Source organism: Mugil cephalus, chromosome 11 (assembly GCF_022458985.1).
Source record: "Mugil cephalus isolate CIBA_MC_2020 chromosome 11, CIBA_Mcephalus_1.1, whole genome shotgun sequence".
In the NCBI taxonomy this organism is placed as follows: Eukaryota; Metazoa; Chordata; class Actinopteri; order Mugiliformes; family Mugilidae; genus Mugil; species Mugil cephalus.
In genome coordinates, this window is record NC_061780.1 from 858,150 (window position 1) to 882,725 (window position 24,576).

General features: G+C 39.8%; 1 protein-coding gene across 4 annotated transcripts in view; it reads right to left on the minus strand.

The window, feature by feature from the left end:
• Positions 1–22,735, minus strand: part of agmo (alkylglycerol monooxygenase) — a 48,842-nt gene extending 26,107 nt beyond the window's left edge. For 2 of the 4 annotated variants that reach the window (XM_047597632.1, XM_047597634.1), the window contains exons 1-4: positions 22,119–22,735; positions 18,240–18,370; positions 17,233–17,396; positions 115–218 (exon numbers count right to left, since the gene is read on the minus strand). In XM_047597632.1, coding sequence (XP_047453588.1) covers positions 115–218; positions 17,233–17,396; positions 18,240–18,370; positions 22,119–22,238 — 519 coding nt within the window. In that variant the 5' untranslated portion in view covers positions 22,239–22,735. The remainder of the gene's footprint in view (positions 1–114; positions 219–17,232; positions 17,397–18,239; positions 18,371–22,118) is intronic. The other 2 variants (XM_047597630.1, XM_047597631.1) reach the window with 2 other exon arrangements.
• Between the last annotated feature and the right edge of the window lie 1,841 nt (positions 22,736–24,576).

Below are 24,576 nucleotides of genomic sequence, written 5' to 3' on the forward strand. Positions count from 1 at the left end.
TAATTGTTTTTGGACAGCAATAGAGGTCTATGGTACAAAGGAATAAGGCTTTGGCTACGAAGACAAACCTTTTTGGTGGGTTTTGTTCATTAATCCTTCTATAACATATCTTACCCATGAGGTAAACTGCTGGCTGAGGGACTGTCTGAGGGCAGTGGTGAGGTTGTAGTACTCTGAACTGTGGTGGACCTGGTGAGCAGCCCAAATAAAGGCCACCTCTGGAGAACATTACACAAACACAGAACAAAACTGTTATTTCATTGTGCTACTAAGAATTTTTCAAGACAGCTAACAAGATACATGTAACTTTTTTTGACACAAGGGTCTCAAAAACCCAAACCACTACAAGTGATTTATCCCAACAATCGACCACGTCCTTCTGAATATGAGTAACTAGACACTTTCATCCCCAGACAGAGTCATTTCAATACTGTTCCCGGACAGCAGCGATTAAAATAAGACGGGGTGGGGGCGGGGGGGTATTCGGATGCAGCTGGTTAGCATCCAGCCTGTTGTCCCAGTGCTCCAGTTTACATTCCTCTGCTGTGTTGTGATACTTGCTACATTAATATCTGTGTTACACTTCATTTTAACATCCAAAAGGAACATGCTTGTTAAGTTTCCCTGGATCTCCAGGCCTCCAGACCACCCCGCATGGTCTGTGCTTCTTGGCATCTCTGTCCAGTTTTGCTTCTGCTCTATATGATCAAAAACAGTAACCTTTGAATACTGCAGAACCACACAGCTCTAGATACAGGAGTCTATATTTAATATTCAACTATTCAAATATTCAAGTATTCAAATAAAAACAACCCTTGATATTAAATAATATTAAATTATATGGCAGCCTTGATGTGCTATGGGGTCTGTGATTTAAGGGACGGACCATCATAACACTAAACTAAAAGTAAAGTTTATTAGGATGAGTGAATGTGGAAATATTTGTTAAAAAGATTGATTAGCTTGATGACGATCCTTTAGTTTGATGAGTTTCATCTAAAGAAATGCAATCAAGGTTATTCCATGGCTTTTTGGGAAATTAATATTTGCTTTCAGCTTAGCTTTGTTTAGTTTAGCCTATGTTAGCTTGAATCTCCTCAGTTTGGTTTAGCAGCACAAATATTGAGAACAGAATAGCTAGTCTGGCCAAGATTAACAAAAACCTCACCCATGCATGAAAAGGGTTAGTGTCAAAGCAGTGCACCAGCATGCATATACACTTTATGCAATAACACATCCGTACATACAGAAAGGCAATGTGTGATTATTTCTTTCTATTGTAAGATCATCATTCAAAAGTCACATCTCGAACTACTCCCTTCTTCCTGTGCAATGAACTTGTGAGCTGTAAAACCCAATGGGTTAAAGGTCCACTGCACCTGAACAAACACACTGCAGAGAGCTGAAAGTGAGTGTGGTGAAAGCAGAGGAGGACCCCAAACTGCCTGTTTCTAATCAAAGAAACTGACTTAACAATGAAATGTGGAATTCCTCAAGTGTTTGGGAAACCCTCAGTGAAAACTACCACTCCTGAGCAATACGCCACACCTCACTTATTTAACAGGGTTATTGCCGGATTTCAGCAGGTGTGAGAGAATAATGTCCCAGAGAATGTTTTGGAAGTGTCACATACAGTGTTAAATTGTGTATTTAGGATTGAGTCAAAATGGAAGCAACAGAGTTGGATTTTATTTCAAAGTTTATTAGCCCTCTCATCGCAGCTGACCAGTCTGCAGACAAGGCATGAGTGTGAGAGGGGAGGATAGCCAAGCACAAAAATGATGACGTTTCTTCTGCTTCTAACCATGGGGGATTCAAAGATGAACTACTTTGCTAAGAGACGTATTTGGAGGATAATCCAGCCTTTGTTTAATTCCAGCAGCCTGAGGCTTTTGCTTTTTTCCCCCTTCTTTTCACTGGAGTCATGCTTGGCAGGGTCCAGCACTGAGGGCAGTTAAGATTGATGCTTGTTGTCATTGATAGGAAGTTAGAACTGCTCAGCTTCACTGCAAGCCCATGTCCTCATCTCTGACTCGGCAGGACACTGCATAGTTTGGCAGGGCCTAGTCATGAGGGAAGCCCTGTTAACGGTGAGAACCAATGCCACAAAGCCCACGTTCCCAGCAAGAGCAGAGAATTGCTGAGGACGGCACTTACATCTGACTTCAACTCAAGATTTCTCAAGAATAACAAGGATGGATGCACGCTAAACAGGTGATAGATGTTTATGGTACTGCAGAAAATACCAGTTAAGGATTTGATTTCTATACTCCACAAAACTCAGAACACCTCAAACGCATCCTAATTTATGGTCAGTTGTTATATATATGTGCACACGCTAATACTGCATTTTGTCATGGGCACAAAATGCTTAAAATTGCAGTGGTTAAACACAGTAGTGTGTTCAGTAGGAGCAGTGCGCTGCAGCCTCAGGTAGGCCATGCCTGGTGAGCAAATTAGGGGTTAGGTGCATGCTCGGGGCACCACAGCCATGGAGAGGACCCTCCGGCTCCCAAGCTGCACCTCTAAACACTACTCCACACTTCCTCCAAGTAGTTGAAGGAGCACTGCTACTAGGCAGCTATTTGCACCGACAGCATTGAGGTTGTCATACATCTTTAAATATGAGACAGTGAATTCCACAAGAGGGCTACACTGATATGGACTTCTTCTCATGAAAACGGGAAACATGAACACACTATGAGGCAGCACAACTACAGGTATTAGTAGCAACTTACTTGCAGTAAGTGTTGCTTGCTAGCAGTGAGGCTACTGATGGATCTCTAGTTATGTTTAGAGACATGATTTTTGCAGCCACCTAAATACATTGGCAATGGAGCTGAAAAATGTAATTTAAGAAAAAAACTAGTCAGTTATTTGAGGTTCTTTGAGACTGTGGGCACGTAGTGTGTTTGAGCTGTAAAGTAAATTATTTTTACTATGGTCATCATCTTAATTTGGCATGGTAGAAGAAATTAGTCATTCATTTTGCAGGTATAAACTCACCAAAGTGACAAGGATGAGTGCACCATAGGACACATTTTAAGCAAATCATCTGACACATTTGTTTTTACTTGGTATCAGCAATCTGGGATATTTCCTTTTATGTTTTTTTTTTTTTTTTTTATGTCTTGTCTTGACATGTTTAAAATAAAAACACGAATATCTGAACCTGTGTATTATTTGAATAGCTTAGTGTTGAATGTAAATACAGCAAGGTATTTTTGCTGTATTTACAAAGTTTGGGGTCCTTGGCCTGAAAAAGGTTAAAGACCCCTGATCTATATTATTAATCAATATTGTTTATCATTTAATCTATAATATTAAATTTTCCATCACTAAATTCAATTAAAACTGTAGATCCTTACATTTAAGAATGTACCAACATATTGTGGTTGATGAACCGATTGATGAATAAATTTATTGTTGTTTGGCCAGATCTGACTTGACCCTCTGTTCACTCTGTGCAGCAAAAATATACATCAGTGTTCAATATTTTGTGAACAACAACAGAGCTCTGGCAGCAGGGTGACGTAATATTTTACTTCTTAATTAAAGCTGAATTGTTGAATTATACTGTGACAAATAATAAAGGCCTATAAGTCATGATCAGTCATGTAACATGGCTGTGTTAGACTTTGACATAGCCTGTTTACATCCTGCTGAACTCAGTCCAGAGGAGTGCTCACATAACCAGGGTTGTATAAACCCAAGAAGCAAAGTCCAATTGAGTGCCATAAATTTCATTACAGCAAGGGTCTGCACTAAGTGCCAGTGACTGCCAATCTGTACCTTGAATAATGCTGCCATAAAAAGAAAGTATGACTAAACAAAGAAAAATAATCAGCATATAAGGAGATCCAAATTGACACTCTTTGACCACTCAAACCTTATAAACTGCTTTTACAGTAAAATAAATCAGCTGCCTAAATCGTCACCCTCAGCGACAAAGTCCTGGCACCAACAAGAAATGTCGTTCATCTGCAGCCTTCTGAGTGGTGGGCTGCCCTGTCCATCACAGGAGTAATGGGCTGTGAACAGCCCTCCAGTGTTTGCATTGGAAGGCTCTTGGATAGGTTGCCAACCCAAACAGCAAGCGCAGAACTCCATGGGACGGTCAGCCAAATCCCCTCTGACGCTGCCATACTTCATGCTGTCCACACAGACTCAGTCACACACTCTAAACTAAACACACTAACCCTGGTCAGGCCCACTTACAGCTCCCACAAACCCGCCGTTAAAAAAATTGGTACAGAAAGTGACAGGTGAAGCAAAATTACTTTTCCATTTATTTTCTATCTATTTCATTATATTAACATTCTCTCTAAATGGTCATATTTGTAGGTTAATCCTTTCTGTTTACTAAAATTCAAAACACCTTTACTACTTGCAAACTTAGTGATTAAAAACTGGGAATTATAGAAGCGTAGAAATGTCTCAATCATAAATACAAACCAAACAACAAAGCCTGCCACAATGTGATTCCATGCTTTTATACTTGCTCAAAACCAAACCAAACACTGGCTCTTGCGCATGTTTACGCTAAATGGTGGCCTGCATTTGTTTTCCTGTAGAGAAGGTGGTATTCATGTAGTTGCCATCTGCAACTTCATCACTAGATACTACAAATCCTTCACACTGGCCCTTTCATTTTGTCAGTACTAAAAACATCGACTTTCATGAGGAAATATGGTGAAGACTTTTAATTTCTGAAAAGGAGACAGACTGTCCATGCCAAAATTAAAGCATGCATATAACATACAGCAAATAAATAAAAGGTAATAATGAGTATTGTCTTTTACTTTAGTTCATGTTTTTTTGTTTTTAGTAAGACATCACAAATCTCCTAAAGACTGCACTGCACTTGTATGCTTACCTACATCTCATACCAGGATGCACAGTGTTTAAAATGTACTTTATTATTTGCATTTGACTTGTTCATTTTTCATCCTTCCAATCGCTGATAAGGTGTCCTCAGTTGTGCTTGCCATCATAATTCCCTTTTCTGTCAACACTGCTGATACAAAGGAAGTCTGTCTGTGCAGCAGAGCACACAAGGGCAGCAGACAGCTGGATTGGACTGGCACTTTATGCTTGTGCATACACACCCTGTGGATGTTATATCTTTGTGGTGTCTAAGTTTAATCAGACCAGCAGAACGAGACCTATAGATCACTGCTGATGTTTTTTTTTTTACTTCCCATGAGGCCTTTTGTGTCCTCTCGTCTGCTATAGCGAGTCAGACCCCAACATCCTGACAAAACCATAGCAACAGAACCAGCAAACCAAGCAGGGCCCAGATTCTTATGTCAGCCCTGCAACCTGCACCAGGCCAGGAACTTGCCATCACAGTGAAGATTTATGGAGACCTTGACGCCCAGGGGCATTTTAAGCCCCTCCACCCTGCCCCACAGTCAGGAGGAGCTTCTCTTTGAACAATAACATCCACATCAGCTGCTCTTTAGGGACAGGGGACAGTGGAGGAGTGCTGAGCACATCTATTTGTCTAACAACTGCTGCTCTCTGCAGGGATGAATAAGGGGGAGGGGTGTAAACACACTAGCAAACAGATGCAGAAGATGCAGAAAGGGCCTAGCAAAGCAAAACATTTTAACATTCATTAAAGATGTTGAATGCATATATGTCATAGCAGTTACTGAAGCCCACTTTTATCCACAAACACCATTATGTTTCAAATCACTCATGTTCATCTAAACGAGCTGCATGTCACTTTACAAAGATCCCCTAGTATGTTAGAACATGTTGCGATATATTATTAACATTGTATGTGCACTCATATGTTCTGAAAAGCTTGAAAAGGAGATTGCCTTTAACACAAAACACATTTTTATTTTATTTTTTATTTGAGCTAAACATGTTTTTAGCTGAGAAATTACACATCATTCACGTCATCATCATTCACATATTTGGTCACTAGAGCTTTAATCTGGCTACCTTGTCCCAAAGCACTATTTAAGATGACCACTTCTGATAAATGACCAAAGGTTTCACCTTTTTTCCTCTCATGACAATTGATCTTCAATATTGTCTGTTTCAATTTAAAATAGGCTAATTAGTCAAAACATAAAAACCACCTTTGAAGTGTATAACACTGATCATCCTTTTGATGCAATCTTCTGCTGGGAAATCTCTGGTCCTGGAATTCATATGGAGGTTACTTAGACACCCAACTAAATGTTGCTGAAGACCAGGCACTGCTACCACATAGCAACAATACTTGCCACCAAAAAAAGAAAAAAGAAAAATAGTTCAAATGTGTTAGTTGAGCCTTCAAATTCTCTAGGTCCCAAACTGATTAAGAATCTATGCCTCTCCCCAAAACCCACAGGACCCAACTACTAATACTGTCCTGGTCCCAGACAGCACATAAGTCAGACTTACACAATATTGGCCAGCTGGTTTTATATTGTGGCTGATCAGCGAACATCAGTAATGATATCATTTCACAAGACCTTTAACTGATCTGATCTCTGATGCTTCTGAGCTATAAGTGTAACACAGGTCAGCAGCAGCAGCAGTCAGTGTGGTGAGGCAAGTGCAGCGTAACTCCATTACCTCACATATAATCAGAGTACAGACAGTTGACTGGCTGATTAATGGCTTCACCCTGGCTGGCATGCCTGGATATAGATCCTGCCTGAGAGCAGAGCTGCTATTAGTGGTGTTTGCGATATGAGGTTAGAATAAACAGAATCAACAGGCCTGTCAACAACATGGCCGCATCTGAACCAACTCAGCCTGCTGCTCACCCGAGACCATCTGGTTCCAGGCTGGTTCAGAATAGAAAGGCTTAGAACATATATAGGCTGTCTGCTGCTGAAAGAGAAATGCAAGGGGGAAAAGTGTGGGGTAAATTGGACTTTGTTTTATATTCTTGTCAGTCATCACATTATTAAACCAATGTGTTTATAAAAAGGAGACTTCAATGGCCTAAACTAGCAGTTAAATGTTCAGCAAAGGTTGTGTTATTTCAGAGAGGAGAGGAGTAAAGCTTACTGGAAATCTGTCAGCATTTAACAACATCTAGGTTTCTTGCATAAACATGAAAACTACAGTGAGGATATTTAATTATGAAAGTACTAAGTACTCCCTTATTATGCTGCTATAGGCCTAGGCTGCAGGGGGACGATGCACTGAGGACATGTCCTCTCCTCTTTCTTCTCTGGCTCCTGTCCTCTAATATCTTATCGTTTTATTTTCTATCTCTTATAATTTACTAACCACTGTGTCTTACTCTCTCCCCTCCGCTCCCCTCCCCCTCCATCATCTTGTGAGGGTCTCTGGTTTGGAGTGCTGAATATCTGACCTGTGGAGTTCTAAGCTACATCTGCTGCCGTGGCCTCATCAACCAGCCCAGTCTTCATGGTTTGGAGTGCTGTGTATCAGACCTGTGGAGCTCCATAAACTACATCTGTCCCAGTCTTCATGGCCTCTTCCAGTTGTCCACTCCTACCTAGATGAACAATTCACCAACCTGCCCATGATTCCTGTTATACTCACAAACTGTCACAGATCATCAGCTATGTGTTATATTACTAGACCCTACATGTTTCCTTCTGCTTGATGCATGTATCTATGACAGAAGTTTGTTTATCTTGTTTCTCCTGCTCTTCTTTTCTCTCCATCTTCTCTGTTTCTACCTGGCTGACCTTCGGCAGATGGGTCCCTCCATATGAGCTGGGTTCTGCTCAAGGTTTCTTCCTGTTAAAAGGGAGTTTTTCCTTGCCACCATCGCCCTCAGGCTTGCTCTGGAGGTTGCAGGCTGGTTTTTGTGAAGCATCTTGAGACGATTTGTATTGTTATTGGCCCTATATAAATAAAACTGAATTGAATTGAATTAAAGCTACAGCGCTGATCTTGAGATATGCACCAAAGGTAAGATAAGAGTTAAAGCAAATACTGCTGCCCAAAGTCAGAATAAAGTTTTTCATTGAATCCATGTGTGGACAATGGCTATTCAGATATTTAAACTTTAACTCGGCTATTAACCATGGTTAATGTTTGTCTACACAGATTCCAACCGCATTCCAAGCAGTGATCATGAATATGGTCTTAGCACAAGCTATTGCTTCTGTGAATAGAGAATCCTGAAGTTCATCCGGGCCTGAATTAAAAAAGGAATACAGATTAGAGTGGTTTCCTTTTCTTTCAGTTTCTCTCGCTATCTCCAGAATTGCAGCGTCTAGTAAGAGCAACCAAGAGAGAGTAAAGATGGCATCAGCACAGACGACTGCTGCATTTCCAATACTTTCCACTTAATTATCTTTGAGCTGTCCTTTCATGTGGAAGTCACTAGAGGGAAACTATGAAAATGGCTATAAAACTGCTCAAGCTGAAAATTATATTTTACATTGAGGCCAACAGGGGCACACAGATTTCCCAGCAAAGAATGACATTTTTACTTCTTCCTGCACTTTTCTGTTGTAATCTTTCCATTATTATGCAATATTGAGATTTATACCTCACATGTTTTTACAAAATAGGATTATAGATGCAGGGCTCATTCTATTTTGAGGCAAAAATAAAACAAACAAAAAAAAAAAAACAAGATTGTAAAACTGCTCTAAGAACAGTTCAGTAAAGCAAGACAGGGCTCCTAAAGCATTGTTACATGACAGTTTGACACTCGTTAAATGGTGGTCTTTTCCTCAGTGCTTTTTTGCAGTCATCAGGCATCGTTCACATTGGAGTATTTTCCTCTGAATGGAGCTGGAGGTCAGAATTTGGTTGACCAAGATGACCTTGGCTGACCAGAGTGAGGAGTGAGGATCATGTGGGCCCTGTCCTGCGGTCGGGGACAGCCACTTCCTTTTGGTAACAAGGGGAAAAGCTTATATATCCTGAGCAAGCACTAACGACTATCTGTAACCCCACAATGTTCCATAATAACAACCCCAACGGGCTAGAAGAAAAGGAAATAGATGTAAGTGGAAAGTTTTTTGAGACATAAAAATGATTCTGCCATTCAAAAATAGAACAATTCCAACCAAATAAACCGAGCAGATATGTGATACTGGAGGCGGCATACTTCTGCCTCGTCAGACAATGAAATGGAAAAATAGCGCATGTATCTTGACATGGTTTCCAGGTTTGTCCAAAAGTCTGGACCTCCCTGTGTACATGCTTTTCTGGCATCTGATTTTTCCAAATAGTGTATACAAAACCTGCCCATGCTCTTTTTCTACCTTTACATTACTCCTACAGTACATACGTGTCCACATATTCACGATAACAAATACGTGAAAAAGACCTGACCTGACATATGGTGTCTTAAGCTACAAGCATAGACTGTATAGACTGTAATATAGGTTATAAGCACCACCTCCTCCAGGTTAGTGGATGGAACCTGTCATACACGTCAAATCCTTTTCTTTTTTTTAATGATGGTTTCTGTCAATTTTAGTTATTCAAAAGTCATTGAATAAAGGTAACTGGACTTGTAGAATTTCTTGAAGACATTTCGCCACTCATCCAAGTAGCTTCTTCAGTTCTGATAGACTAGTGAGAAATTGAGGTTTAAATAGTTTTAGTCATGTATTTGATGCTGTAGGAACAAGATGTGACAAAATGCAGACTACTAGTTGCCATTCCAACCGCTCTGTAAAACATCCCATTAGACTGACAGTTGTTATAAGTAAATAGTAAAGTGTATAATCCAGTTCCCAGTAACTGGCGGAGGTAAAGCAGGGCATAGTATTAATTAAGCAAAAGTGTGAGTGAGTCTCGGGTCATCAATATCGTTGCTCACAAGATGGTATTTTCCATATCCCCAGGAAAATAGCAACAAAGTGGTGATACCGTGTCCCTGACCCGTCACCCATATTTACACAGTCTACAGTTACAAGTATGCCAATCCCTGCTTGTTTAATATTAAGGTGAGTTTGAATGTCATATCTTTCAGAATTTTCAGGCTGATATTTAAAAGATACTGACATTAGTCATAAGTTTATCAGTGAAGAAAAACTATTCTTCAACAACTATTTTTTTCTGTTACAAAAAGACGAAACATTGATAAGTTACAACTAATATCTGATGATAAAAACAATAATGAATGCCTTGATTCATTAAAAATACCAGACTAGAATGTTATTTGGTAGTGTAAGATGTTACTTAAACATCAGACATTCAAAACACATGGTCTCTTTGTGCTGGCTTTCAACATGTGTGTCCTTAACATTAATTGGATAAGCGGCATTCTGATCGGATCTCATGAAGTTGACAGTAGCCTACCAAAATGAGCAAGGCGACACAAGCCCTGTGGCTACAAAGTAGGTGAGAAGAATAGGACATTTGAAGGCACATCACTAGGTTATTTACACAGTCTCCATTCCTGTAAGTAAACTAACTGTCCATCCCCCAACATTTTCAGTCAAACCCCCACTTTGCACTTTGACTACATGTAATAATTAAACGTTAACAAGAATGCAATGACTTTTCACCAACTAAAACCATGAAAGACTAAAATGTGGCTAAGATTAACAAGTATTTCCGTCTGAGGACGAAGACCAACACAGTCAAAATGACTGTCAAAAGTGACAGACAACAAACCAATGTATCCATGTTTAAATGTACTGCAATTATGGTTACTCTACAACCTGGATTTACTGGCAGCTCAGTAATTATACACAGTATAACTGTTTCAGCCAGACTTTGTGGTTAATTTTGTTTTTAAGGATGCACTAGGATAACACTTTCACTGCTCATTGGTCTTTGGTTTTAAATTCTCCTGATGATCCCGCTTATTTATCCTGTTCTCTAAATTGGTTTAAAACATTTTACATACTGTTTTAAGAAAACCATGTTACTGTCAGAAACTGACTGTTTTGAACATGCTAAAAAATTTTAAAACTGGTCTATCTCACTGTCTTTACTGCAGCCACTAATGTCATCTGACTGATGTAAATGGGAGGTTAAACAATCAGCTACCATATGTGGGAATGAAGTGGAGACTGTGCAGAGCCAAATGGCCCTTTGACAAAAAAAATTAGTTGGATAACAGCAGTTACAATGATATTTTCTGTTTGCAATTTCTCTAGTGTGATGCTTTATTGAACATTTTTGGGTTTTTGACTCTTGGTTAGCTAAAATTGATCTAACAAAAACATCACCTTGGATTCTGTGAAACTGAGGTGGATTTTTCACAATGCGTTTGACACTTTAGAGACAAAACTGTTATTCAGTTATGGAAGAAAACAATCAGCAGATTAATGGAAAAGGGAAATGGTGGTTAGTGATAGCTCTAGAAGCATGTTTTTTGTTGTTATTTTTTTTACCATGAATTTCTCAAATGTTATGTCAAGAGACTAATATGCCATAGCTGTTTTATGATTCTTGATTATATTTATGTTGACTGATAATGCGTTGTTTAAGATACACTGCCACCAACAGATTAAGAGAACGCTTTGAAAACACATCAGATCTGAATGGGTAAAAAAATCACGCTGGGTATGTACATGAATAGACTGATGTAAACTGTGTAATGTGTGAGGAATGAAAAGGACGCCACATTGTTTGATGGAAATGAAAGTTGTTAAGCTACAGAGGGCTGAAGACACACCAAAAAACAAAGTGAAAAACATTAGCTGATGACTTAACCAAATTTAGTCCAGTTTGCTAAAATTTCATTGCAGTAACTCAAAATGGTACTCAGTAGTTTGTATGGTCCCCTGGTCCTTGTAGGCATGCCTGACAGCCAGGGGTAGACTGGGACAAGAAATCGTCCCTGACATTTTGGACCAAACTGACCCACCACATTCGATAATACACACCTCAAACATTTTGGTCCCTCTCTCTCTCTTCATTCTCCTCTGTCTCTCTGTTCTCCTCTCTCTCTCACTGTGTCTTTCCTCACTCTCGCTCTCTCTGTCCTCTCTTTTGCAGGGGCTCACCTCTCCCTAACTGACACATTTCTCTTTCTCACTAACACACTCCTCTTCTGGGGGTGCTATCTCAACCCAGCTCAACAAAACATGAATAGAGACTGTGGGGTGAGGGTTTTTATTTACATAAGGGTGCATTCAGGTTCAGAATTATTGGATTCTCTGATAAACAGACACAGTTGTGTTGCCATAACCCTAGCAATAAACAAAATTATGTCATTTAAAAAATTGTGATTTTCTTTCATTGTAGCCTACATTGTCTCTAGCCATCTGGGCTACATAAAAACTGTCCCAAACTATTTTTTCCAGGCCTAAAAAGTATCTCAGCCTAGGCTTACTAGTTAAACTAATAGCCTAATAATGTAATCACTATACTGCCTGCTAACTCACTTTTCATGGCCTACAATTATTGGATTCTATTGTAAAGAGGCACACGGATGCATTGGCATAAACAAAACAATATATATATTTTTTTATAGTATGATTTTCTTTCATTTCTCTACACTGTCCCTGAATACCTACATAACATAACATTTAATGTTAACATAACATTGTTCCCGAGTCCAAAATGTAGCTCAGCCTTAGGCTAGCCTAGTACTCACCCCACAAATGTCTTATTAGCTGCTAGTGGTAAAGACATTAGCTACTTTCAACTGCATTTACAATACAAACTAACTTGGCTACAGAACTTTAGCCAAAATGATGTTATTGATGTTTTATCATTTTATCAGATTTACCAAGGGTTTGGGTTGCTTTAGTCTACTCATTACATAGAGTTGGGGAAATGTCACTCTGGGGTAATCACTTCATATGTCTTCAGGTTTCTACTGTCAGGTGTGAAATATCTAGGCATTCAACTAAATTTGAATCTGGATGAAACAATGTTCTCAAACATTGAACCTCTCCTCCAGAAAATAAAAATGAATCTGAACAAATGGGGAAAATTGAAGCTCACACTGTGGGAAAACTTAATGTAATTAAAATGGTGGTTGCGTCACAATTCAATTATGTTTCCATGATGCTGTCACTACATATAACGCCACAGCTGTTTAACATTATGATAGAATTATCAAAGACTTTTTATGGGACAAAAAAAAACAAGGATTAATATAAAAAAGATGTGGTCACCAAGGGAAATAGAAGGTATGGGTCTACCTAATGTAAGACTATATAATCTGTCATTTGAAATGTCTAGATTGGTAAAACATTGGAAGGGAATAGATCAGGAGCTGAGCTGGATCAAAATTGAAAGGGAACTAACTAGCCCGTTTGAACCCCTGGATGTCCTCTCACAAGGTGTAACAACTTCTGGACGTAGTTATTCTTCAAACTCAATGTTGTCTCATTCTAAAGCAGTCTGGAGAGAAATTCATAAGATATATAGTATTTCGCACTTAAGACAACCTTACGCCTCTCTGTGGCACAACCCACCCATACGCATTGGGAAGAAATCTATCTATTGGAATCAATGGCTTGTAAGAGGGATACACAAACTGAGTGATCTGTGTGCGGATGGAGTGTTCATGTAGTTTACTGATATTATGAAAAATTATGATCTGCAATATAAAGGCAATTTTTGGAAATATTCACCAATAAGAGATTGTATCACAAAGGGTAAATTTAGTCACAGCAAGAATACATTAATGGAAGGTTTGAACCTACCAAGTATAACACACAGAGCAGCCACATTCTACAAGATATTTAATGGTTTCAGATAAGATATGTGTAAAAATCATGGATCATTTGGCAGAAAGACCTAGGGTGTGATTTGAGTGAGGAGGAGTGGCCAGTTACAAGATAATTCATAGATTTTATTTCACACCTTCAAAACTACATAGAATGGACTTAATAGGAATTAATTTATGTTGGAAGTGTCAGAGTGAAACAGGGACATTTTTGCATGTGATTTAGGAATGTAAGCTAGTGTATCCATTTTGGAAGAAGTACTGGAACATGTGAGTAAATGGCTGGGTGTGGCAGTACCTGTATCACCAAGACTGTGTTTGTAAGGGGACCAAACAGAAATGCCAAATATATCTAAATATGAACGAGGGATTTTAAAAGTTGGGATCTTCACAGCTGCTCGAACAATTTTCAGAGTATGGGAGAGTACTGCCACCCCAGATGTGAAAAAATGGATAGAAATTATGTCAGAAGTTGCATCATATGAACGCATGTTGACTAGAATAAACAATGAAGAGGAATATTTTAGAAGGGCCTGGGAATGTGTTTTTGTAGGTAGGACTTAATGGGAAAATTTGTAGACATAGTGCTGATGAATGTATATTTTGGTTTCAAAAAATGGATGAAAAAAGGAAATGTCGATTTACAGGAGGCCTTTGTATATATCGTTGTATGATGGATATGGTTATGTCTGTTCATGGTTTCAGTGTTTTCGATTTTGATTGTATGTTTATGTGTGTACGAATAAATAAAAACTTTAATGACAAACATAGAGTTGGGAAAGCAATGCCATAAGTGGCATCGCCACCGCCACCACTGTCCTCAGCCATTGGAGCTGATGAAGGCCCTGCCATTGCACACATTTTGGTACATTTGGCAGTGTTTGCTTGAAGGGCAAGTTTTCTTTTTTTCCTGCAGTTTCTCTGTGTCTCCTTCACACTTTCTTTCCAACTCAGAAGATCCTAAAAGATAACGTTACTTTCATCCTACACTTTAAAATGGTGCACCAAGCCAAAGGTCCCAGCCCTGTGTCAGTGAAGAAGATAAAAGGGCTGCAATAAGAAATAAGTACTCAGCTTTGTCAGCACTGAGTCTTGGTTACATTTTGATGTCTCAAGTCTGTCTATACTGAACTTCCCTTTCTGTCTGCTGTCATTTGTCTTGCTGTCTTTCAACTGTCGGTCTGCCTTCAGGTACCTGCATGTCTTACTGTGGATTTGCTTTTATTGTTTTGGACTAATTCGTGTATTTAACTTAATGTGCGAGCTTTCTGTAGCTGTGCCTTGTCTTTGCATGTTCTAGTTAGTGTCTAACAATGCAGCTTAATGTGGTCTCATTTAATTTTTTATTTATTTTTTGTCAACATCATTATCTTAATGTTTATATTGTCTTGCATATCCTGTACTATGAGTCTTTATGTTGCATGTTTTAAAGATGTCATGAATAATGTTTTTTGTTTTTTTTCTTTTCAAATGTGCACTGTCCCTATTAAATAAAGCTCCTGAACAGGTACAACCTGGCACTGACAGAAACATACCGAAACGTAGAAACACTACCAAATTTAGGTCAGACAAGTATGGGGGCCAGTCAGTGGCATCAGTTCCTTCATCCTCCAGGAACTGCCTGCATTCTCTCGCCACATGCACTAGGAGATACCCACTGCACCAGCGTAGTGTCTGACAATCCAAGGATCCAAGGTCCTAACATTTCACCATGAGAGTGAACCACCAAACTAGTCATGCTGAATGATGTTACAGGGAGCTTAATGTTCTCCAATTCCAAACCCTGTCACATGTGCTAAGAGTGAACCTGTTGTCTTCTTTGAAAAGTACAGGGCACCTGTCAATTATAGTGTTCTATAGCAAATGACAATCATGCTCCATGGTGTCAGGCAGAGGACTAGAGAACATCGGGCCCTCAGGCCACCCTCATGCAGTCTGTTTGTGATTGTTTGCTCAAAGACATTCACATCAGTGGCCTGCTGGGGTTTGTTTTGTGTAGCTCTGACTGTGTTCATCATATTCCTCCTTGCACAAAGGAGCTGATACCAGTCATGCTGCTGGGTGGAAGACCTTCTATAGCCTTGTCCAGCCCTCCTACAATAACTTTCTGTCTCCTCAAATGTCTTCCATTTTACTGAGAATGTGCTGGGAGACACAGCAAAACATCTGGCAATGGCAGGTACTGCCGTGTCATCCTGGAGGAGTTGGACTTCCTATGCAAACTCTGCAGGGTCCAGGTATCGCCTCATGCTTCCAGTAGTCACACTGAGCCTAGCCAAATGCAAAAGTAGTGAAAAACTGTCAAAGATGAGGGAATAAATGTCAGTGGTTGTTGCCACTCCAGGGCACCTGTTGTTAATTTCATTAACACCAAAGCAGCTAAAACTAACATTAATACTTTGCTACTTACCTGACCATCTGGACATGAACCCAATAACCCAGACTTTAACTGACTTGATACTATACTGATTAAATAGTAAGCAGTGTATATTATGTTTCCTATACTGAGATGTACATACACAGAGAGACACCACCATAACAATAATAATGCCCATTGCTGCTATGGTTGGATGCATAAACCACCTCCCCTGCATGTTAAAAGCAAGTTAAAAAATAACCACCAGCATACCGAGGCGATCAGTCACCTCAAAGGATGGTGGCCAGTTTTTGGCCAGCTGCGGCAAATCGTTTAAAAACAGCTTCTGTTGAGCCCGATTCTAACATCAACACAACAGCAGCAGAATTTCATCCAACACTCTGTGGACTAGACGGCGAACAGCTTGATGTGCCAGTGACACAAATAAACATCAGCGCAGGCCACAAATAAATACCTCTCTTCCGGTGTGCTGTGTGGTAGTCGAGCATCTGGCATGTGCATCAGCGAGCCAACACATATGGAAAGTTTTCCAAGAAGCCACTACTGGAGGAATACTGTATTCCGGTATATATATTTTATCTGTGTGTTTTTATACTGGCTGCAGGACATCGTTGCTTTGGAGACAAGGCTAGCCCATTCCTGTGACTGCTCCAGGTTAAGACCGCAGTCTTCTGGGGACCAAGGCCTCTCACATCTGCACAGCTCTAAAGCAGCTGATCGTAACTCAAAACTAATTGCTTCCTCCACAACATCCAGGAAGGCATGATGTGTGTCCTATCTTCAAGACTCCTCCCTACAACTAAATCAACATTTTACAGCCATTTATCATCAACTCACATTGTAGCCTTTGCTAGTACTACAGTACCTGAGGAGCAACATGAAAGATGAAGATAGTTTGATGCTGACAAGACAAGAGCCCCGAGAACACAAAACCAGAAACTCCACCATCCCCTTTGAAGGATGAGATATTCAGCCATATTTAGATGTAAATATAAAAGTTTCAAAACACTTGTTCTAGTAGAAGAAATGGTTACTGTTCAAATCCATAGTAAACAACATGAACCCAAGGCAACTACAGCCACCCTGCTCTGCAAAGGAGCAAAGCTGTTTTAATTTAAATTGTATATAAAGAGGTGATAGATTCTTATTCAAATGATAGGTTTACAGATATTATGTTACAAAATTAAAACTACAATTAATTTGAAACCTCTAATCTTAACAGCTTCCCCATCAGTTGTGGACATTAGTACGAGTGTGTTGATGTTTGTACCATGAGCGAAACGGTGGACCCAGTAATAACAGAAATCCACTCCCAGGAAGGTGAGCCACCAGGTCCATGCAGATTCCCAGGGTAGCTCCACCAGGCGGTAGTGGTCCCACATATATATGTAAGCAGTCAGCTCACAGCCTCTCGTCAACAACCTGAGGAAAGAACTTTCAAAGCTCCATTATTATGCAGGTACAGTATGCAGGACATGTTACAGGTGGACTCTACAATGCACAACGTTCACCTGTTGAGTACTGTGGGTGGAGACCAGACAAATTGATTATATTTTTCATCTCTTTCTCAACAAAAACTGTAAAGGAATACTGCATGGCAAGCAATCTGACTTATCTAAAGCAATGGCAACATGGATGTCATATTCTGAAGCACAGATAGATCCCTTTTTGTATTTATACTATTTATATGCAATAAGAATCAATATTGTCTGTGCAGGTTCTCAGATAGAGTCGTATGGCCAGAGAAAAAAACAACCTCCTTAATCTGTCCGTGGAGCAGGACAGAGACAGCAGCCTATCACTGAACAAGCTTCTCTGCTTGACTACAGTGTCGCATAGGAGGTGGTGGACATTGTTCATAATGGTCCAGATTTAAAGGCCAAGCCTTAGAGGTAAATTGGGAATCTTGGATATCCAGAGGTAGCCAATGGGCCTTCATGCCATTCAGTTCATTGGATGTTTACTGGGTACGACCGAATGAGTGTGTAGACCCAGAATTCACTGGGATGTTGCAGCATATCTCAACAGCATATCTGGGAATGCTTTGTAAATCAAGTGCAAACTGGAATTGTGGGAAGAGAGACATCTAGAATCCCTTTCATCTTTTCATCAACTTAGGCTGGAAACCAAGGCTGGATTGCAGTGGCAACAGCAATCCAGCCTTGGCTAAGTAGAAAATAGATACATGGATGGACCTATTTATTTATTTATGGTACTGCACTGCTGTGCTATTTCACAATGCAGTCTGACGTGACAACAGCTTGCCTCAACACTCACAGTGGTAGTCTTGAGATCATTCCAGCAGATATGGAGGTAAGCCCATCGCTGATGGTGACCACTGAGCCTCCTGTCTTCAAAACGCCCACCAATAGCTCCAGTACCATCAGTCCGACAAAGAAAGGAGTGGCCTGTACACACACGCACACACACACGGATGCACACACGCACGCACGCAACAATTAACAACAATCATGATTCAGCACTGTTACAAACAGTGAAAAAAAGACAGTTTCAAGTCCACCGTTGCTTTTACCAGTTATGTGGAGCATGAGTATTTGTTTTGGCAATTGAGCAAAAAACTCGCAGGACTTTCATGTCTTGTGATCCGTGATGTTTGTTTCAGCACGAGCACGGAGCAATGGGTCTAAAGCCACAATGACTTGGCAGACTGGAGAAGACAAACATTTGTCTGAGCAGAGCGGCAGTGGAGGTAGAAGTGATCTCAGTGGATGAATTAAACATCAGTGCTAACAAACCGCACGGTTTCACTTTAGTAATGTCAGGTGGAGGCCAAATAAAATAAAAGGAGTATGAGACACTCTTTTAGCAAACTAAATATTCTTAACGCTCAATCATAAAACACAACCATATAAAATCAAAGTCAGTAAGCCTGTTAGTTACCCTGTTAGCATCAGTAGCATGTAGATGGCATAAGCAGTCTTATCATTATGGGATAATCATATCTAAGAGCCTAACTCTTTTGCTGTGCACAGTACACAAACTTTCTCTTCCAGAAACTTTCTCTTCCTGATTTTGAAATTCCTGAACATTAACAGAACACGGAAATGAACATTAACTTTGGTCGATTTGGCAGTTGCAAAGATATGGTTGGATGTGCTCAAGCTTTCACTCATTTAAGAAAAGCATGAAGCTGAAAGTGGCAGATTAAGAGTCTTTAGGGCTCCATTTTAATACGAGTTCAACAATAGTAGAAATCAAAACTGCTTGGTTAAAAGCAACATTTTGTGGCAGCAAGCATCAGGGAACCCAAGCAAGCTTCTGTCTAAACACAGTTGTAGCTTTATCTTACATTTATCTTACCTCAATAAATAAATGTGTTTAAATATATATAAAAGTCAGAAGCCCTATGGCTGAGTTGTCCATATACTACATAATCATTCATATATGATGATCATACATACATATTATTATGATAATTACCATATTAATGCATTATTATCACATTATACATTCTCCTTTTTTCACATAAACTATAGAGTAGTACACAGCACACCCTTAAACACACACCACCTACAACCTTCTGGCTTTAGTATGCAGAGGGTCTTCATGCTCTGTCATCTCATGATGATGTTGTCCCTATTTCTGTCTTATTCCTTTTTTTCCTTGTTCCTTTATTTAGTTTATAATGTAAAAAGAATTTTGGCTCAGTCAAATTTCAAGAAAAGAAATGTTGCAGACATGTAATAACCTCTTAATAACTCTGTCAAACATGGGAGAAATTAGCAAGGGATGGGGTCACAACTGCAGCTTTAGCAGCATGTCAGCCCGGCTGATTAGCTTTAGCTTGAAGGCCCACTGACCGAGTGACTACAGTTGTAAGCGGGGACACATGGCCTCCACCAGAGTGAGGAATGAGGGCTGTGACGAGACCACAGAGGAACACAGGTGGGGAGGGAGGAAGTGTGTGTACATTCATGTGTGAATGGAAGTAAGAGTGAGTGCGCATGAATGTGTGCACATATTCCCATGTGAATGATTCCACTTTAGCACGCAGGTGTGTGATGTGAGCTTGTGTGCACGAGCAGGAGCAAGGGCTCCACCAGGGACCCGCAATCACACGCAACACTCCAACATCTGGCAACAGAATGGAGCTCAGCAGCTAACAAATGTGCTCGCAAGCGCAGGCAGACCTACTCCTAACCCGCTGAGAGAGAGATTAGCATTCTGGACGCCAGCCTAAAACCTTCCCTCCTTTTTTCTCTCCTGTCAAGCAGATAGTTTTACCTCTGCAGCCCTGAGCTCTTGACAGGTCCGGACAAAATTATTCTGCAGGATGAGTTGATCTTCACTTTGTGCGTGAAAAAAAGTAGAAAAGGTTTGTCTTTGGTATTTTCTTTTTGACATGCATATCTGCCCTTTTCCACCACTGTCTATTTCCCTTAGGTGTCATCTTCCTGTTTTCAGTGTTTTTAAAATCTTGCTTGCACTAAAATGCAGTCTTTTTTGCAAATAAACTAAAAATCACACTAAAAAATCTATTTTATATTTCAACCTATTTGAAGCTTCTGTGGACTGTTTGTTGTGGCGTCTAATAATTGTATTTTATTTTCTTCTGAATTCAACCTTACATGGAAAACGACATTTGTAGACCAGATGTCTGCATTCGCCCAAACAGGCCTTTTATAAAGTCACGGATGACTGATGCTGGCTGAAAACACGCAGGCTGAGTATCCACTTTTATCGTTGCTGTCTGAGAAATGTTGTGTTTGCGTTCAAATCACTGAATAGCTGAGAGACCTGGCAACAACCCGCAAACCCATAATTCCAAACAACTCCAAAATTAGAAGACGTGTGTTTTGTTCTGCATCTAATTAATCTGGCCTGCTGGGATCACAGAGCAACAGTTGTGAGGAATAATTAATGACACATCACACACTGTAAACAGTGCTGAGTCACTGAAGTGCTCAGGCACACCCAACCAAACTTTTATCACCACTAGGCCCTGCAGCAACAACAAATATGCTTAATCACATTTGGTAGTGGATAATAAGGGGTCCTGCTGTGGGGGTAATTGTTCTCCTCCCCTGATGTGCCCATAAAATCTCATGGCAAACATGTGTTCTTAAACCTGCACCAGACATTTGCCTCAATAAAAGGTAATTGAGACACTTTAAAGTGACAGCAAGAAGGAGGGGGCAAAGTCTTTTTATGAGTTAAGCAGGAGTTATTAAGTTTGGTTTCTGCAGGTATGAATAACATAACTTGGGGTTAGTGTTGAAGAAAGAATTTAAAGTTTTCCCATCTAATTTGTGGTCATTTTAATTGACCTACTTGTCTTGTATTTGATTTGTTCCAGAGTCTCACTTGCAAATCTTTATCTCCATAAGAGTGAATGCATAATGCCTAAACAATGCAAATCAAAGTTTTCATATTTAACATGTGTCTTTTTTGGCTTGATTACATAACACCACGTAGTATCGTAGTTAAGTGGTATCTATTCATCAATTGTAGTTGCATAATTTTCTTTTATGCGGAGACCCAAACTTTCAGCTTGTCTGAGAGTAGAAAACCTTAATTCCAGATCACACCAGATACAAATGAAGTATGTATATATAATTTTCAGTCAAAACTTTCAGACATTAACTGGCTCCAGGGTTACCAGTTGTGTTTTTTTTTTTAATATTGTAAGGTCAATACTTGCTTAAACAAAATAAGCAGAGACTCCGAGATTAGTCTCTCATGATACCAAACACCACGCAAGTCCAATTTTATAGTTAACATGATTTCAATTGCATTAGATTTCCATTTTCTTACCCCTCCTGCAACGATATAATACATTTTATTATTAAAAAAGTAAGTAATGGGTCATTCCAGTAGAATGGCAGAAAACACTGAAAATTAATGTGATGCAAAAAAGCAAAACATTTCACTTTGAGTGGTTATAGGCCTACTTGTTGAATGTTTGTCATTTTGTGCCTGACACAAGGCTATAATGTAAAATTGCAGATTATCATTTTGTTGATTGATTAATCGACTAATTGACTAGTCCTGCAGTTTTAGTTGTTCCCTGCTACTTATTTTCCCTGCTACTAACAGTAAAGCAAGGTCAGAGAATGTGACATCAAGGGTGAGGTGAGGTAACTCACTCAAGACAAAAAAAAAGCAATAGAGAGGGAGAGGGGAGGCTACACGCACCTGCTGCACATACTGCGGGACGTCCTCCACCTTCTCAAAAGTTGATTCATTCGGTGTGAGCATGAAAAACATGGTCCGAATTCCTCTGGACACAGAACCGGGCTCCACAGCTCCAGCCATAGTCAGCAGCTCACCTCCTGGTGAATTTGTGTTACCTGAACAGGTGTTAAGCCGTCACTCCGCCTAGCGCCAGTGCTCTGGTCACCGTCTGCTCGCTGTTTTTCTCCTGCAAATTATCGAGGTCAGTTGCGAAATGGAGCGCGTGGCAGCAGATGAGCAAACTTATCCCATGCAGGAAACGGCTTTAAAGCAGCCCCGTGGTCCCGTGACCACGACCATTTACCAGTTAATACCCGTTTACAGTACGCTTGTTTTCACATGATCAGGAGGACACTTTCCTCGCATTCCGTGTCACTTTATCTGGCGCGAGTTTGAGAGTTGGTGCAGACTTCTGTCACGCTGTCTTGCAGCGTGGAGAGTTTCTTGGCCAGCGAAAGTCCGGGTTCACCAAAGTCCAGGAGCTTTTTTCTCCTGTGCAAAGTTGTAAGATCGATTTATGTGGGCATGTCCAGTTTCATTGTTGATGTGACTTTTGCTAGATCCTCACTGTCCTACCTACCTGAAGCTCCTCCCACTATGGGAACACCACTGCTGGCAACTGTTGGTGATTAGAAGTCACTGAGGCTAAGAGTTAGCAAGCTAATATATCAATAATAGGCTATCCATATGGAGTATTAACATGTGAAGGCAGCATTATTTTAGATGTTAGCAGTGATATCCTGAACTTGTCACTGCTTGGCACAATGACAACAACGCTTTCTGAAATCAACCCAAATCAAAAAGACATTTTGTCACCCCTTTGTGGTTCTTTGCAGCAGTTTTTCATCTCTTTGCAATTATTTATTATTTATTTGGTTGTTTTATTTCTGTTTATAATCATCAGGAGCTCCCAGCCCATTTGACTCCTTGACCTGTGTCTTCCATGTACAGAGGTAGCACAACAAGTGGATGTTGTAACCAAAGGACACAGACTTGATAGCTAGTTTCCAGTCTTTATGCTAAGCTAAGTTTCCTGTCCACAGCCCAAAATTTAATAGACAGATATGATGACAGATATATTTTTATTTTGTTCTTTATTATTATTATTATTATTATTATTATTATTAATACTATATTATATACACCAAACACCATGTAACGTATTTACCAAAAATGTTGACCTATTAGTGTCAATATGAGTCATCTTCACTGCATTCAAGTGTCCCTGTAACCTAAGACCCACTGATCCATTTCACTGAAGAAAAACAAGATCCCACCTAATTCGATTAGTCTGAGGACAATCGATTCATTTTGGTTTCGTTAGGGTCAGTGACATTTCAGTTCGGGTCATCGTGTTCTGGTAGATTTTCCACAAAATGACCTGTTTTCAAATAACCTTTCAGTGTGGTTGTCATTTATGATGCTTTTTACACCAAAGTTGTTCTGAAACTGAAAGTTTTTATCCCACAGGTTGGTTCATTCAGGCTGGTAAAATCACATTCAGTACAAGAACAGAGAGGGTGGTCTCAGCTGTATTGCATTTGCTTTTCTGAGCAGTTCATTGCAGTGTAGACACACATCTACCCATGGCTCGATACAGCTACCATGTAATTGTGCAGCCCTGGAGCCTTCTGGTAGCTCTGAGAGTTCTGTACCAGCAGTGTGCCTACTTATCAAATATACATAAACATTTTAATTAAACGCTTGGTCGGACTGGACGTATTGTTTATATACAGAACTCCCCACAATAATAGCAGTAGATGCCAGTGACCAACTTTGCATTTGATTATTTATGGATTTCCCGAAATCCCTTTTTTCTTCTAATTTATGACCAGTCACAAGCTAAATATAACACTGTAACAATATTGTATCAATTAGTCCAAAATATAGGTGTTAAAACATCGTTATTGTAATCAAGTACGTGTAATTTTCTTTTTACATTTCATCGATCCATTCAAGAAGGGGGAACTCAGTGGACTTGCTCAAGTCAGGGCACTTCAGCCAGGGAAGCTGTATACAGTATTAATACAACAGGCTGTCTGCCAGTGGAGAGGTGGTGAACAATCAAGGCAATTTAAAGTAGGCCAGTCTCAAAAAATTTAGTTTCCGAGAAAATGTACTTCATTTTATTTGTTTTAAATGTAGCATCCAGCAGCTGGCCACTGTAGCTGAAGTTGTGAGCACATATTCAGAGTTGAGTGTGCTGTGACGTACATTTATGTTCCGTCCTAATCGGGTACTGTCCATATGTTAGAATTTAAGGCCCATGAAAGAGGAGAATGTCCTCCATATTTGAGACTTTGCACTGAATTTGGACTGAAAAAAAAAGAAAAAAAAAAGAATCATATTCATTCTGTGGGTTTCTTTTGAGTGGAAAAAAAAAATAGGTGAAGTGCCTCTCCAAGAAATTAGAATGCAC